This window comes from Anabrus simplex, chromosome 3, assembly GCF_040414725.1.
Source record: "Anabrus simplex isolate iqAnaSimp1 chromosome 3, ASM4041472v1, whole genome shotgun sequence".
NCBI classification, from domain to species: domain Eukaryota; kingdom Metazoa; phylum Arthropoda; class Insecta; order Orthoptera; family Tettigoniidae; genus Anabrus; species Anabrus simplex.
The window spans coordinates 346,009,619-346,027,723 of NC_090267.1; the positions used below are offsets into that span (position 1 = coordinate 346,009,619).

General features: G+C 38.2%; 1 protein-coding gene across 1 annotated transcript in view; it reads left to right on the forward strand.

The window, feature by feature from the left end:
- LOC136866805 (kinesin-like protein KIF20A) overlaps nucleotides 1-18,105 on the forward strand; it is a 430,278-nt gene that overhangs the window by 122,259 nt on the left and 289,914 nt on the right. The window contains exon 12 of the mRNA XM_068226714.1: nucleotides 10,097-10,125. Within this exon, the coding sequence (XP_068082815.1) occupies nucleotides 10,097-10,125 (29 nt within the window). The remainder of the gene's footprint in view (nucleotides 1-10,096; nucleotides 10,126-18,105) is intronic.

The window sequence follows — 18,105 nt, forward strand, 5'->3', positions numbered from 1 at the left end:
GAACATTTCTGAGGCTAACGGCTTGCTCCCTCAATGTGCAACTTATCCTTTGAAGTTCAGGAAAGCCTTTAACTGTAATCGTGCAACAGTGGCGACTGCCTTTACCCGAATTGGAAATCACATTGGGCTAATGGCCTAGATGTTTGGCCTCTTTAAACAACAAGGAACACAAGGAAACCACGTTCGTACCTGTCAACTTTCCCAATTTAGGCGGGAGACTTCCGATTTTCGACAGCTTTTCCCGCCTCCCGATTATTCTGTTATTTCTCCCGATTTTTGCTTATCTTTTGGTGAACTTCAAACATTCAAATCCCACCATTTCAGCTTTGTACATCAGTGACCGGAAGTTTTTCACTCTTTGGTCACTTTCAAATGAAATATTGACGTTTATTAATACGAGAAACGGGTGCGAATTAGCGATGTTTATTGAAACCTGTATATCGCGACGCGTACATTGATTGTCAATCTATCGTTCACGCATGCTATGTTCGTGTTCATTCGCATCAATCTAGTTGATTGTAGAGACTAGTCGCTAGATGTGAAGGTTTTTTTTTTTGTAATTTAGTGCCAGAATTTCAGAGATAGCGACTAGTGCCTTTTCTAGAGATTTTAGGAGCCATTTGGAGACAAATCTGGCGAATTTTCATTTTTTCACTGGACTACTTGTTATCTGCGGCTTTGCTTGCGTGGATTTCGTAATTTGATAACTATAATCATTCCTCGGTACTGCACTAAGACGTTATCTGAAAATCTCTAAAGTAGGAGTCCGTTACAACTTCAGTTTTTGAGATATATGTGTCAGAATTCAACTCCTCCTTCACTCCTTCCCCCCACCCCCCACCCCTCCTTTCACCCCCTTTAAGAGGATTATCTGAAAACAAAAATACATGTTTCTTTATTTTTAAAGGAGATTCCAAATACCAATTTTCAGTACATGTTATGTTTTTGAGATATAATACGGTAAATATACTTGATTTTGAAATGTACCCAATTTTTCAATTCTTTCCACCCCCTTAAGTGGATTTTCTGTAAACAAAAATGTGTTTCTTCTTCTTTTATGACCACATAGGATCACTTTAGCCAGTCCGTCGTTCAGGTCTCTTTGAAGGGATTGTTCGGGCTTTGCGGTCTTCCCAGTAGTTCTTCAGACGCTCCGATCTTTGTGCCCTTTCCTCAGTTGAAATTATGCGTGTTGTTGGTTTGTTTTGTGCCAGGGAAAAGCGGACGTTTGTATTCTTGAGTTTTGTATTCAATTTTATCTTATTTGTGGTATCTTCTGTTGTAAGCCCTATTTCCTTCAGGTCCTCTCTTACTTCTCCGATCCATTTACATCCTGTTGGGGTATTTTTTGAGACGAAATTGTGTTGTACTAGTTGTTTCAGAAGCCTCGAATCCTACATCCTCATGATATGTCCATAGAATCCCAGTCTCCTCCTACGCATAGTATCTGTAATGGGTTCTAGCTCTTTGTACACGACTTTGTTAGGTATTAATCGCCACTGTCCATCCTTCTGGTATTTTTTGTTGATGCAAGTTCTTCCAATCCTCCTTTCAATTTTCTGTAGTCTGTCAGTCTTTGATTTTTTATTCAGGTGAAAAAGTGTTTCTGGTGCGTATGTAGCTTTCGGTTTTATAACTGTGTTGTAGTGTTTTATTTTTGCATTTATTGATAGACATTTCTTTTTGTAGATATCCCATGTTAATTTTTGACCTTCAGCTAATCTATTTGTTCTTGTTTAGATTGAGATTTTTTCATTTAGGTTATGTGTTATTATTTCTCCAAGATATTTAAATTAAGTTACTATTTTCATTTTATTACCATTTATGGTAACTTCTTTTAGTTGTGTTGGTTTTTGGGGCATAATTTCTGTTTTTTCAAATTATATTTTGAGGCCAATTTTATTTGCAATGTTTTTGAAGTTCTGATATCTGGGTTTTTGCTTTTATGTCCACTGCTAGTAATGCTAAATTGTCAGTGGAACCCTGGCAGTTTGTTTTGATATTTCGGCCAATCTTTATTTTGGGGGGGACATTTCCTAAACGATTCCCTCATTACCATTTCTAGAGCACAATTAAATAATAGTGGTGAGAGCCCATCTCCCTGCTGTAGTCCAGTTTTAATTTCAAATGTCTCTGATGTTTCCCCCCTAGACTTCACTTTTGATTTGGTGTTAGTGAGAGTCAATTTTATCATGTTTATTAATTTGGGGTGTTGTCCAAGGTGTCTTAAAATTTCGAACAGAGATTGTCTAGGGCTGCAATCATAAGCTTTCTTGAAATGTACAAATGTTATCAGCATATCTCTATTTCTTCTGTTATAGTCCATTGTCAACTTATGACTCATGATCTGATCAGGACAGCTCCTCCAGGGTCTGAAACCTCCTTGATATTCTCCTAGTTCTTTCTCAAGTTGTAAACTTATCCTATTAAGGATAATTATTGAAAATATTTTGTATGTTATGTCTAGCAGCGAGATTCCCCTGTAGTTATTAGGGTCAGTTTTTGTCTCTTTTTTTGTGCAGTGGGTGAATGAGGGCTGTTGTCCAGTGTTCTGGTAGTTCTTCTTTAATCCAGATAAAGACAAGTTGTTGATGGAGGGCAACTTTTGCTGATTTTCCTGCATATTTCCAGATTTCTGCTAAGGTCTGATCTTCTGGCGCTTTGCAGTTTTTTAATTTATTTAGAGCTTGTTGTTCTCTGGTGGTGTTTTTATTGGGTGTTGGTGTCCAAATGAAGGAGTTCTGTAGGTTCCTCACAATTTAAAAGCTTGTTGAAATATGTAGCCAGGATTTGTGCATTGTCTTTATTGTTATGAGCCAGCTTACCATTTTCATCCTTCAATTGTAGGCTCGGGGGTTTATTTTAAGAGAGATTCCAATACCAATTTTCACATTTGTAACATTCAGTTTTTCAGATATATGTATTCTCATAAAAAAGAATTCAACCCATTTTCAGTCCTTTTCACCCCCTTAAATGGATTTTCCAAAAACAATAAAAAATGTATTAGTTTACTTTTAATTTAGGTACCAAATATCAATTTTCACGCCTGTAACTTATTCTGTTTTTGAGATATAGGTATCCCCATTAAAACATTCAACCATTTCTTCAGTCCTTTTCACCGCTACCCCTTAAGAGGCGGCCGTTGTCAGCTCAAGATCCCTCTTTTGTTTCAAAATATCGCCACTAGTCTCGTTGATGTCGACAACTAACTCCACTGATAGTTACATCGCGGGTGCATAGATGGCAGTAAGGAAGGCCGAACGAGCGATTCCCCTCTCACCCTCCAGCGTCACATAGTCTGTCACCAGCAAGTTGTGATACAGTACTTGCACGGAGCTGAGGGTGTTGACATTTATGAATGCGAAACATTCCAGGAAATTATTGAGCATCGGTTAGTGCTGAGCAAACCAGTCAAAATAAGGTACTGTTTCCGACAAAAATAAATGAAACGGCGTATGGCTTTTAGTGCCGGTAGTGTCCGAAGACAAGTTCGGCTCGCCAGATGCAGGTCTTTTGATTTAACTCCCGTAGGCGACGACCTGCGCGTCGTGATGAGGATGAGATGATGATGGAGACGACACATACACCCAGCCCCCATGCCAGAGAAATTGACCAATTATGGTTAAAATTCCCAACCCTGCCGGGAATCGAACCCGGGGCCCTTGTTACCAACGGCCAGCACGCCGGACACTATTTCCGATGTTGAAATGAAGTAGTGCATCAACCCTGTCCCCGCCTCACGTCTTTCCCTGTACCGGCCAGTAAGTGATACATAATATAATTCTATCCAATGAAAATACAAACTGATATAGCAGAATAATTCATTTACGCATTTTTTAGTCACACAGTGATACTTTGGACATACGATAAAGATTGTAACGCGACCTAGAACGGAATTTTACAACAACCCTGAGTAAAAACAAGCCTTACAAATTTATAACAGTTTTTTTTTTCCCTTGGAAACAAACAGTTCTGAAATATATAAACAATGTATAAAACATCCCACTGCATATTGTGTTAAAATTTGAATTCGATAAAATAACTTGTTTTCGGAGACGCAGAGGTGGCGGAATGTTGCCCCGCAATAGTTCTTTAACGTGTCAACCTTCCAATACCACCGCACTGAGCCAGGATCGAACCTGCCAAGGGGCAGAAGGCCTGCGTTCCATCCTTCGAGCCGTTGTGAGAGTCTCTTTGTCATTACAAAGACGGATTTGAAGCCGTATGTTTTCGTATGTCTTAAATAATAAATGTTACAGCATGTAAAGATCCATTAGCTCTGTATTTCATGACTTGAGTGGAGTGTAATTAGAGTAACTACTAAGCTAAAAAAAATACCACTTCATTCTCGCTCTCGGTAACGTCAGGCGCTTTAGCCAATAGCAGCGCTGCTCTTCGGAATGACCTATCTGACCTGTGAGTTATTCTAGTTATGTTGGGAAACCCCATTTCCAAGAAATACAAGGATTGTAATTGACGGTTTTGTATACCTACCCGTTATGAAACTCTGAAACGGTGCTGGTAAAGAACGCCACAGCTGAGGGGCACTGCAACTTCCCTCTGTAGGTGGGGGTAGTAAAATAACATCCACAGTATCACCTGCCTGTCGTAAGAGGCGACTAAAGCGGGCCCCATGGGCTTTGAACTTGGGAGTCTGGGTTGGCGACCACGGAGCCCTTAGCTGGGTCCTAGCTTTATTTCCACTTACTTGTGCCAGGCTCCTCACTTTGATATATCCCTCTTCATCAAGTGTCTTTTGCTAGTTGCTTTACGTCGCACCGACACAGATAGGTCTTATGGCGACGATGGGACAGGAAAGGGCTAGGAGTGGGAAGTAAGGGGCCGTGGCCTTAATTAAGGTACAGGGCCGTTGGCCGTGCGCGTAGAGGCGCGCGGCTGTGAGCTGGCATCCGGGAGATAGTAGGTTCGAATCCCACTATCGGCAGCCCTGAAAATGGTTTTCCGTGGTTTCCCATTTTCACACCAGGCAAATGCTGGGGCTGTACCTTAATTAAGGCCACGGCCGCTTCCTTCCAACTCCTAGGCCTTTCCTATCCCATCGTCGCCATAAGACCTATCTGTGTCGGTGCGACGTAAAGCCCCTAGCAAAAAAAAATAAAGGTACAGCCCCAGCATTTGCCTGGTGTGAAAATGGGAAACCACGGAAAACCATTTTCAGGGCTGCCGACAGTGGGGTTCGAACCTACTATCTCCCGAATACTGGATACTGGCCGCACTTAAGCGACTGCAGCTATCGAGCTCGGTGTTAAAATGTTTAATAAAGTTTAATGTCTTATTACAAATCAAGCATTTTGCCATTCCATTGCACTCGGTAAAAAATATAATGTGCTATTGAAAGTTCATACCACAACTAGCGAGTAACGAAGTATTGTCAGCGTGTCCACTGCCAGTTGTTATGAAGCAAGGGTGAGGAAGCAACTGATAGCAGCTGAAGACCTCACTCACCACATCCCTGCATGGGTAAGAGCTAATCTGTCATCATCCCTCTTCAAGGACAAGGCTTTGTGACGCTGCGGCATCTGACGGAAACTGGCTGAACTACCAGCACTAGAATTCGGCCGACACTCGGAAGTCAATAAGCAGAGCTTTATTCAAATCATGATTAAATATATAAAGAATCCCTAATTTTGAAATATTTTAAAGTAGCCGCTTAGAGAAAAAAATAAACTTCCCTACGGTATAGTTTGTTTCTAATTTGAACACCATCTTGACTTAAAACAAGTTTAGGAAAACCGCGGTTCAGAGCTCAATTTCATATGGAGATTCGTTATTTTAACTACCATTTTATAACTATGCTTGCATTTCTTTTTAAAATGCTTTTACACTAATGAGAAGTGTATCACAGACTACCGTACGCTATAAAAACAAAATAATTTCACCTTGTTCCGTTTCCTTATAGAAACTCTTACAAACTTTTGACCCATGTTACAACAACTACTGAGCTGGTGGCCGGCCGTTCCAGCTCCGGCCGCCTCTTAAATGGATTTTCCGAAAAGAAAAAAATACGTGTTTCATTATAAAGATAATTTCAAATAGCAATTTTTACGTCTATAACATGTTTTTGAGATATACTAATTTCAAAAATTCACCCAATTTTCACTTTTTAACCCCCTTAAGTGCATTCTTTGGAAACAAATGTTTCTATTTTTGATTGAGATTCCAAATAACTTACTCATTTTTACATCTTGAGTTTTGAGATATACTCATTCCAAAAATTCATCCTCATTTCCACTTCTTTTCATCCCCCTCCCCCTTATTGTGGATTTTCAGAAAACAAAAAACATACGTGTTTATTTTTAAAGGAGATTCCATCTACCACATTTCACGCCGGTAACATCTTAAGTTATTACATGTAGTAAATATCATTTTTGATCTGTATTGATGATATTTGATTAGAATAATAACAGTAAGTTATTTATTAAATTGACCACCTAATCAATACAATCAACATCATAAGTGCCGGACTGAGTGGCTGGGACGGTTGAGGCGCTGGCCTTCTGACCCCAGCTTGGCAGGTTCGATCCTGGCTCAGGCTGGTGGTATTTGAAGGTGTTCAAATACATCAGCCTCGTGTCGGTAGATTTACTGGCACTTAAAAGAACTCCTGCGGGACAAAATTCCGGCACCTCGGCGTCTCCAAAAACTATGTTAAAGTAGTAAGTGGGACGTAAAGCAAATAACATTATTATTAAAACTGTTAGGTTTTTAAGATATAGATATACTGATTTTAAAAATTCACCCCCTTAGCGATGGAATATTCAAAAATCCTTCCTTTTATGCACCCACAATGTAATACAAATCTATCCTCAAAATTTCATTTCTTTATATTCAGTAGTTTTGGCTTGGCGATTGTGAATCAGTCGGTCAGAGCATGTTGTTTTATATATGTAGATAAATAGCATTGCGCTTCGTATAATCGCGCGGGCGCATGATGCAATATATTAATCTGTGCATTTGCTAAGTAATGGCATTTAAGTGCGTGAGTGATTCATGTGTGTGGGAGTCCGATCGTCTCGCTCACATACTTCCTGTGAGGGAATAGAGATGTGTAATTTTTAGCCATGTAGCAATAGTCAGGTTTTGAGACAATAAGTCATAATATATACCTTAGTACTCTTGTATTGTTTGAAGTTGTAGTGGCAGTGTTGTAAATTGTTTTCAGGAGTGTTATTTAGTTTAATGTGTGATAATGGGGAAGCCGTCATATGTATAAAGCTAAGGAATCGGACCGAGTCAGTTGGTGTCATGCTGTTAGAGGCTCGCTGCTGTTAGCTTGCATTCCAGAGATAGTGGTTCAAACCTCACAGGCAGCAGCCCTGAGGATGGTTTCCCGTGGTTTCCCATTTTCACACCCGATAAATGTTACGGCTGTACCTTAACTAAGTCAACGGCTACTTCCTTCCCACTCCCAGCCCTTTCCTGTCCCATTGTCGCCATAAGACCTATCAGTGTCGAGACAAGGAAAATTTTAAAGCATGTATGCACCTGGTGGCTTTCTGTGGGCAAATGTTTATCTGGGTTGTTGGAACAATGGCAGCCTTTGTCCAGTCTGCTCAATTATGAAGTGAAGTCTGGTAAGGCTTAGAAGTCTCGAAACTTACCATATTCCAAAGATGAAACAAACATCTGTAGAATGTGCTGCCCCTTCAAGGAAAAGAACCAATGATTCACAAGTCCCATGTACTTCTTCACCTAAAACAACTAAACAGGATTCCTTCATTAAGTGCAGTCTGTCCCGTGAAGAAAGGATTTTTGTGTTCCTGTCATCAAATTTAAATAAGCCTTTGTTTTTTAATCAAATTTTATTACTACATTTGATAAACCAAATTTAATTTTGCAGTTAAGTGTGCCTCACATCCATTTACTGCAAGATCTGATGCTGGACTCATTAAGGAATTTGATATCAAAATTTGTACATCCTTCAGTGGTTAAGTCCTCCTGTCTTTTCGAAGTCAATTACAGCAGCAGGGGAAATCAGAAGAATGATTGTGACCTAGTCATTGATAGTTGCACTTCCCAATCCATAAAGCATCTGAAGCATGGCAAGGAGGAGGAATTTTTCTCATCAGTTCGAACGTACTTCACTGATAGATTAGTTCATGTTATTCTTGGTATTTTAACAATCCCTCACAGTAATGCTGAATGTGAGAAGATATTTAGTTAGGTGACTAAAACATGAACACAGTCATCTACTGGTAAAGAAAACTTGGATAGGTTGTTCACAGTAAAATCAAGGCTACAGTTCAACTGCCTTCAACAAAACTTTGCGGGGTTTTCTCGGACAGGCAAAATCTGCCACTGCTGCTCCTTTTAATAAACGGAAATCTTCTACCGATGGAGAAGTTTCTGTAAATCAGTAAGGTGGAAGGTAGGCCTACCATACCATTGCTATGGTAGCGTTGAAATGACTGATATTTAAGTTACTAGTGTTATAGATGATGTGAGATTAATGGTGGAGAGGGTCAAAGCGTTGTGCTAAGTTTATATGTTATTGGCCGTGGCGGTTAATGGGAAATGAGTTAAATTCTTAGAACAATGTAAAGAGAAACGATATCGTCAGTATCAAGTGGAATTCCAATATACGTTAGAATCAGTCTATAGTCTGTCTTTTGTGAGGAGAAAAATTAGCCTTCCTCTTGAATTACGATGCGTGAGCGAGGGAAAGTGTGACAGTAAACATCCAAAATTATAAAGTTCAATAAGGATTCAGTTAATTTTGCCAAAAGGTGTTCTGTAAAGGGTTGATGCTATAAAAAATCAAATTGTAGCATTAATAGTTGGGTGAAGCAAAGAAATTTTTTAAAAATATAAAGGTAAGTTTAGTCCTTTCAGAGTACGTAAGAGTGAGGGAGAGTGTTTCATTACAATTGAAAATAAAAGAAATTACACACAACGTTTCCTCTCCGAATCTTCTTTACGTCAACCAATTTCAACGTTAATAAAGAAGTAAGTGGTTTTACACACTTCGATTTCTCTTTAAACTCGCCTTTCATTCAAATTCATTCTTTAACACGTAAATCTCCTATTGTTACAGACTTTAGTCCTAACTTCCCGTACGACTCTACACAAGAGACTACAGCCGTTCCTTCCTGCTAACATTTAACACAGCAGCTTACCTTCAAGCACTCTTCTTCTCTCATGCTTCTAGAGAACTACAGTTTTATCACTTCACATTTATTATAAACCCCACTTGATGTGTAACTATCGTCAACCATTTCGCACATTTCCAACATTTCCTTCACATTCATATGTAAGTTAATTACAATCAGGTACCTGATTAATCAACTTTCAGTTTGAGATTAAGGCTGAAGATGCCCATAATTAAAGGGCGAAACATGTCCCTATAATTTTACTTAATTCATTATCTTTTTTATGTATTGAACAGGTGGAATAAATAAACTTTAATATTTATTTGACTTCATTGTACATTTCAATACGGACCTGAACATGAGAATTATAACATGTTTTGGGCTTATGCCGTGTCAAGAAGATAAGGTGAAATTCTTTACGTTTGGCAGAGAACTGTGCTCTGCGTCATTAGAAGAAAATCTCGACTGTCCACGGGAAAGGTTTGTTTCTTAAACAATGTCTCTTTAAATTTAGACATTATAATAGAATTGGAAATGGTACGTTCATTCGCCACCAGATGGCCAACATACCATTTCCAATGTTGCATTTCAATTTCTGTTTTAAAAGTTTTAAATTTGTAAACTCGGCAATTAATATTTGTGAACATTTGAAATAGAAAGATAGTTGTGGAACCAGTTTCTTTTAAGTGCAGTATTAGTTCAATACAGCAATTCCTAGGGCTCAAGGAATTTGATATACTGGATTTTAACCAGGAAAACGTGCCAAGGGAAATAATGCTAACCAAGTTCTGCAGTAGTATATTTACTATTCCTGGATTTTCTCCTGCATTTAGTGAAAATATTTCATGGGCATAATCAAAAAAAAAAGAAGTGGAATTTTAGTTTGGTCTGTTATGTTGGTTTTTATGGTTTGGAATGTCGCCAAGCCAGAAATGTGTTTCTGTGTATGGTAATTAAATTTCTTAAAGTTCACTCTTTCTTTACAGATGCTTTGGAGGTCTCATCAAAGACTGAGGTAAGAAAATTGATAGTTTTTTGTCTAATTTATACTCATGAAAACATTAGTTACTAGTTGGTGGAACAACATTTATTCTTGACATACAATAATTATGTAATGGTTAATTAGTGTGGTATTTGTTGCACAGCACTTCAGATTCGAGGTTACATTTGTAATGAATCCATTGAATCCATATTTCTTTCCCTTGCTTCCTACTCCACTTCCATTTTTTAACAGAGGAATGACTGAAGGAAATGAACAATAGGTAGTGATCTGAAAATTTAGCATCTATTTTCCTTTAAATTAGAAATGTACCTCCTATTTAGCATCTAGTTTTTCAGAACGCTTACAGACTATATGACTGCGTTGACGCCAAATGTTTCTTGACTTGTGCATTTTAGGCCTACGGAAAATTGAAGGTATTACTCTGCCTGAACTCCTTCAAGTTACACCTCCTGTACTGTGGTGTGACAAAACATGCTCACTGTCCACATTGTTGGAGTCCACAATATTTCTAAAGAACTCTTGGCAAAATTTTCATGTTCATATTGAACAGCAGTCAAAGCACGTACTGCATCACACTTCTTATTTTTAAAAAACTGAGATTCAATCATTTTCTTGACTCATAGCCCCTCCTTATCTCATGATGTGGAATGTTTGTCAAGCTCAGAAGTTTTGAATATCAGTTTCTTTATCATTGTTGAAAATCACTTGTTTAGGACAAAATCTGTGCCGTGGCCTCAAAGTTTTTACGATTGAGATCACTGGCCTTTAGAGTAGTAAACTTGAGTTTAGCAGACTGGGCTGGTTTCACAAACAAATCTTTGTTTGTAGCACATTCTAAGGCTGAGTTCAACTAAGGCATTACCTGTCACTTTAGAGTAACGTACTTGAATTATGGCACCAAATTTAGCGTTTAATGCAGCTTAAAGGAATGAATTGCAGTTGGCAACAGAGAAATGCCAAGGCTGTATACTACTTAAAACTCTGTGCCATTTTTGCTCCAGTATTTGAAATATATAACTTAAAAGTTGTTGGACTAGGTCCGACATAGGACCAGAACTGAAAATTAACGATGTCAGATTCAGTCCGACATTGGACCCCTAAGGGTTAAGCTATGTCTTGTAAAGGTCATGTAAGCATTGGATGTAAGCTTAGACATTATAGAAGTTTGTTTAGCTTTGCTTAGTGTAGGTTATATGATCAATTGAGAAATGTATTTACAGTATTTTCTCGTTTAATGAACGCCCTTGCTTAATTTACGCATCCCAATATTTTTGGGTCCACAGTAGAGAAAAAGATATGTTCACGTATTTGACGCACCCACTTCTTCGAACAACCATCAAGCAGCTCCGGATGTGTTTTGAAATAAAGATGTCAACTACACAGGCAGCTGCCTACCGGTACCTATTGCGAATTACAAGTAATGAAATTCATTGCAGATCCGTATTGAAAGTATCTTATAATAAATGTAAGAAATATAGTACATAGGTAACAATATCATCTGTAAGTTTTTAAATATATTCAATTTCGCAGCAGATTTTAGAACAGTTTTCAACGAGGTACCTGGTAGGATTTGACGTATTGATACGGCTAATGATGCCCCATAGGAAAGGGCTAAACATGTCTCAACTCTCATTTTAATAATGTTTTAACTCAAACGTCAACATTTTTAATTGTATTGAATAGGTGGAAGTGAAATGAATTTCTTACATTTATTACCTATTGCAAAACCGAGCATTCCAAATGCCAGGAAACATGCTGTTATCAACCGATATGAAGTACCACTGCACTAGTTCAGCGAGGGAAGTGGCGCAGAAGTGACTAGTGACGCTGTATTCCAGTATGGTACAAACGTATTTGACTAGTGTTTCGGGTACGACACATGAGTATTCTGTGATCTCAAATTTTTTGTTAGTCCACAGTGAGCAGCTATTCGAGTAATAGTGCATTATACAAACTCACGGTGATCATTTACACCGAAACATACAGGAGTAGGGCAGTGGGCCGCAATTATTCAGTGTCCAAATGCAGCATGCACTACTGCGGTTACCGTGGTAACAGAGAAGTACACTAAAAGCGACCAACGAGTCTTGCAAAAGATTTCGTGGACTGAAAAATAGTAAGTTTCCGAAAGAGGGAGGATCTTCTTAAATGTACGATTTTGTTACCCAACGTTGGATGTACCATTTCTTACGAAATGCTGTATTTTAGATGACTAGAAGTAGCTGCTGCACATGGAATGTGTCTTCGAAAGTTACCCGAGGCTTCATAAAGGTTATGAAAAGAAATGTACTTTCTCTTTGAGAAAGAACAACATTATGCCAAAAAATGCAGAATGATTTCAACCAAGTAATTGATCTACATCGCTTTGTAATGTGAAGCAATATTTGCTCTCCCAAATAGAAACCACAGGTCAGATGCCAATCAGTTTCTGTATGCTACAAAGTCGGAAAATCGATAACAAAGGGATATTGAGTGTTATCTTATCGTACGCGCTACCGGAAGTAAAAAGGAACTATGTATTACAATGCTTGCTGTAACAGGTGATGGCAGAAAGCTTGCCGCGTATGTTGTTCTGAAATGAAAAACAATGCCTAAAGTAAAATTTCCGTGGGGGATCTACGTTCGTATCCAAGAAAAATGGTAATGGACACGTGACTCGTATAAGATTGGATACGAACCTTCCTCATAATAATCCAAAACTTTCGTATATGCTTCTTTCCTGCGACAGGCACATTTTAAATATGAAACATGTCAAATGCAATTTCACAGCTCTACTGACCGGAACTGAGGATTCACGCCTCGACAAACACGACGGAAGATGTGCTTGGCCCGTTTAACCTTTGTGTACGATGTCGTGTACGTTACAGAGTTCGGCGCGCATGTCCACCCACCTTAAGGCATTACAGATTCCACATACTGTTAACAGATGGCAGCACTAGACTTAGAAATAAAAAATCTCAGATAACGGGGTATACCTGTAAATTGTTTGTACAGCCTTGTCCCGTTTCTCTACGGTGTCGGTTATGAGGTGAGATGAATCTGTCATGGCCAGTTTTTATGACCATATGCCCTTCCTGACATCATCATCATCATCATCAGAGGAGTTAATGAGATTAAATGAGTGGCGTGGTATACGATAGTAGAAAGGGAGGGGAGGAAACGCGATGCTGCCACATAGCCTACTCCTGCTGAATACCACCATGGGGTATGCTCAAGGCTTTACGTCCCCATCCGACAGATGAATCACCATCAACAACATGATGTGCTCTCACTTCATATGAGCACTGCGCTGAATGAAATTAGTGGCGTGATATATGATAGTAAGAAGGGAGAGGGTGAAACCAGATACCGTCACAGCCTCCTACTGTTGAATAGCACCAAGGGGTGTGACCAAGGCTCAATGTCTCCATGCGACGGATGCGCCACCGGCAACAGCGTCATATGCTCTCATTCCGAATGAGCACTGCACAGAGGTTTGGAATTTAATCCAGCCAGGCTGAGTGGCTCAGACAGTTGAGGTGCTGGCCTTCTGATCCCAACTTCGCAGGTTCGATCCTGGCTCGGTCTGGTGATATTTGAAGGTGCTCATATACATCAGCCTCATGTTGGTTGATTTACTGGCACGTAAAAAGACTCCTTCTGGACAAAATTCTGGCACCTTGGCCTTTCCAAACACCATATAAATGTAGTTAGTGGGACGTAAAGCAAGTAGCATTAGGAATTTAATCCAGGCTTTTGGCACGCAATGTAGTGATTAGAAATTGTATACCACCACTTCCCCTCCGTGCTGCCAACAACTGACGGTGAAATGTTTTTGACCAACTGGACTTAAATGGGCTAACCACAGTGTTAGACCGTTTACACTTCAACATCTTAACGATCATGGTCATCAGGCGGGCCTTTGTATATTGGTGTGTAAAAATAATTCCTACCAGCTTGCAAGTATGGCCCCATATCACGGTCATTCTTCATCCTTGTGAAGATGATATACCTTTTTCTATTCCTTACATGAAACTTGTTTATGTGCTTATTGTGCTCTCCGTGGAAATACGGTGCAGTCATTGCGAACATGAGACAAAGCAATTGAAGTAGTTTAAATGTGGCTGAATCATTAGTAAACAAGAAGGGCTTACCACTACCTATGTAAGAATCAAATCTGAATATGTCACAGCTTCATAACAAGGCTGTGATGAAGGTATCAAACAACTGAAATTTTCTCTATACGTGGTGGGTGTGCTCATCCATGTTGCACATCTGCAGCAGACGTCCAGTATTTTTTTTACTTGATCAGTGTAATCATACAAATTCTGCTTTGAGTAGTCTACCGTTTTGTTACTAAGCCACATCTATCGCAACAGGCTGTACTAAAATGATTAATTAGGGCATGACACTCTGCTCACAAATCTATGAAATTTGAATCTTTTAAAACACACGAACAGGCTCGGTTACACTGGTGTTTAGAGGATGGCATTAGGACGCATGTAAACTGGAGCAAAGTTCTGTTCACAGGTGAAAGCAGATCATCTGAGTGTCTGTACATATGGCATGAACCTTTTGCCCAGTACAATCAAGAGAACATACAATAGTCAGGGCAGAATGGAAAAAACAGTGGGGATAGTATGGTTTGAGTCGGCATATTTATCAATGGACCTATTGGTGGAGGAAGGGTCAGTCACGATGAACGGTTCAGAAATGACTTGCCTCCTTCCTGTTCATGCTTTCTGTAGAGCTGTTGGCCAACGCAGGTTTTATGTTAAAGATGGTGATTCTGACCTCTGTGCAGCAGCACTATTTGCTGCTGTCCTCGGAGGCCTGGGTTTGTTTCCCAGTACTGGTAGAAATTTAAGAATGGCAGGAGGGCTGGTATGTGTTTGAAATGGTACATGCAGCACACCTCCATTGAGGGTGTGCTTGAAAAGAGCTGCATCACCTCTGGACGAGGACACGAGTTTACTTAAATGGAAAAGAAAGGTGAGGCAATGGTTTGTTTGCATTTATCCCATTAAACAGCTGGAGTCTGATATTAACAACACTCGTGGTGAAATTGCATTTAAACTGAAAAAAGTGCTGAACTAAAACATACACCTTATATAAAACTTTGTGTCAAGTCTCAGGTATACTCTGGGGCCAACACTACTCTGTTGATGGGGCTGAGGAAGATTTGACAGCCAACAATCTTCCCCACTTGGTATGCTCCACATATCAGCTAATGTAGAATACAGCTTTTCGAGGTATAGTAACTTATTAGCAGATAATTGCAGATCCTTCACTTTCCAGAACTTGAAAATGTTGTTTGTAGTTCAGTGTAACTCAAAGTTGAATTAACCCTCTATCGGTGAGGTGAACGACCAGAATGTAAATAGTAAGGTCGGGTTGCACCCGACCCTTCTTAAATTTTGTCATTTTGAAGCTCTAGAAAGAAGGCAAAGCATGATAACGTGTCCAATTTTATAAGTATTTTATTTGTAGGATCCTTAAGACTGTTTGATTATATTATTGTACTATAAAAAGAGAAGTATTAGCCTTTCCATGTCCACTGAGCTACATATTTACAGTTCATTTATAATTGCAAAAATAGCTACTATTTAATTTAAAAATGGTCTGTTTCAAAACAACTGTAAAGTGAAAAGAGATTGTCTAAAAAGTAGATTACAATGCATACAAAAATCTTGAAAGTACTATATACAAAATTAATAAAAATACATCCAAATAAAATATGAAATTGTAGTTTTAGCATTTGAACAGGTAGAATGTAGTCTAGATTTCCTTCTTTTCAAACTAAAAACTGTTATTTATAAGAAAAGACACAGTGGCCAAAAAGTAGCTGCAAAAATGCCAGCCAATAACACGTTGCAAAACACACCTAACACATTTCACTTTCCACATCACTAGAATCATCAGCACAAGAACGGCACAGTACTACTCTATGCTCTCCACAGAAGTACCAATGGCAGTCCATACAGAACTCGTTCCCTTCTCTGTCCTTTGAAGAATCTCAGAATTCACATAATCTTTCCTTCGGGAATTGGCTTTCTGTTGCTGTAGATTTTCTTGCATTTTCCCTGCTTTCTTGTTCTTTTCCCGTCAACTAAATGATTGTGCTGCGAAGCTCCGTCGGAAGAGGCTGGTTTTCCTTTCTTTTCTCCATCACAGGTTTACACAAGACAAATGCAAGTCTCTTCCAGAAGGTACAGAGTGCATCATTTGGGTACGAATCCTTGTTTACATTGTATTTGTAAAGCACAAAACTGTTTGATGCTGCAATATCTGGAATTCTGTAAAAGTACCTCATCGGCCATATTCTAATTTTTCGCTTCGTTTTGTCATGGCTGAGCCCAAGAATGTGGGGACTACCGTACCATCAGTTTAATGAGCCATCCGCTAAAATTGTTTTGTAACACATTGAGTGCCAGACCGAAATTCATAGGATTGCCGCCTAGTGCCATGAGGTAAAAATATATAGTTAATTTGGTGCCAAAACATTCACAGGCTTAACCAAGCAAATGATTGCTGAAATGAGGATATATTTATGATATATTTGGTTAACTTATTATGTATTGCACCATTCGTGGCTATTGGGTATCCTAATTTTGTTCTGCCACTCAACCTACGCTGGCATTTAAGAAAATCCGCAGCTAACGTCGGAGAACATCTCGGGAATTATGTTATACCAGATTTTTTTAACGTAAATTTGACTGAGAATTATTTTTCATGTCCTTCATTCACAATATATATAAATCTATTGGATCATTGTATCATAACAATCAACTGTAAATTCATTTACTCCTTATTAAATGGGAAATTACATTAAATCAATCCTATAATCTATAAATAATAATAATGAATTAAATTCTTAATTACTAATATTTATTCAGAATAATATAGTATATCTAGAAAAGTTAAAGCCATTTCCAATATTTTACTATTTACCAATTGATATTTCATCGAAAGATTTGTTTTGAAATCATTGTCTTTATCTTGGCTTTTAGTTCGCAATCATCAAATATTCTATCATCTTCCAAGGTCTTGTCTTTCGTATTTAAAAATAATTCTTATCCAAGTAGTCTATACGGATTGAAATTACTAAACGAAAATTATCCTGACCTCGCATAAATTACAACACTCATCTCTTCTGCTTATTGAAAAATAAAATTTGTAGAATTCTTTATGTTGACATTAAGGAAATAATCAGTTCAGTTAACTAGCTTGAAATTATAGAAATGATACAATAAAATAAAATAAAATAAAATTCTTTGGGATAACAAAATTCTTTGGGAATAAAATTCTTAAGAATTACAAAATTCTAACGAAGTACCAATTTCTGTCAGAGTATCAAATTCTGATATACCAAGAATGTTTCTTTAAAAGAGAATATTTCTTTTGTTTTTCTTTGTGACTAAATTTTTTTATTAAACATATGCAGAATAAGAACTGTTTCACCCCTGTAGCTTTCAGTGGCTACCTATTATAATATATTATTAATCATGACTAGATATACTCAAAATATTTTGTAAGAAATAGGAAAAATTTTCCAAGATAGTTTCAACAAGTTTGCTAACAGGTTGTATTCAGGTCATATCGCTTCAAAAATTCAATCATATGGTTGCAAGTTGTCAAGGAATACAATAGATGAAACTTCCTAATTCATTAATAGTGATAAGTTAACAGTTTGAAGACACTGAGATCACATCTGACATCGATAATCTGCTATTTCAGCTTAAATCAGTTTAAACCTTAAATAAAATATGAAATTCTCTTGGAAGTTGCCATCAAAGTCTTAATTATAGGTTACTTGAAATTATTTTTGTTGACCATAATCTATTATTAACCTGTAAGTCCATAATCAAATTGCCATCGACTCATATTATAGGTTTGCTCATACGTAGTCATATTTATCATAATCTCTCAACTGGTATATTCGAGAATATGTATATTATTGATTATTCTCACACTCCTTCCTTACCTCATATTTTCATCATATCTCTATATCGC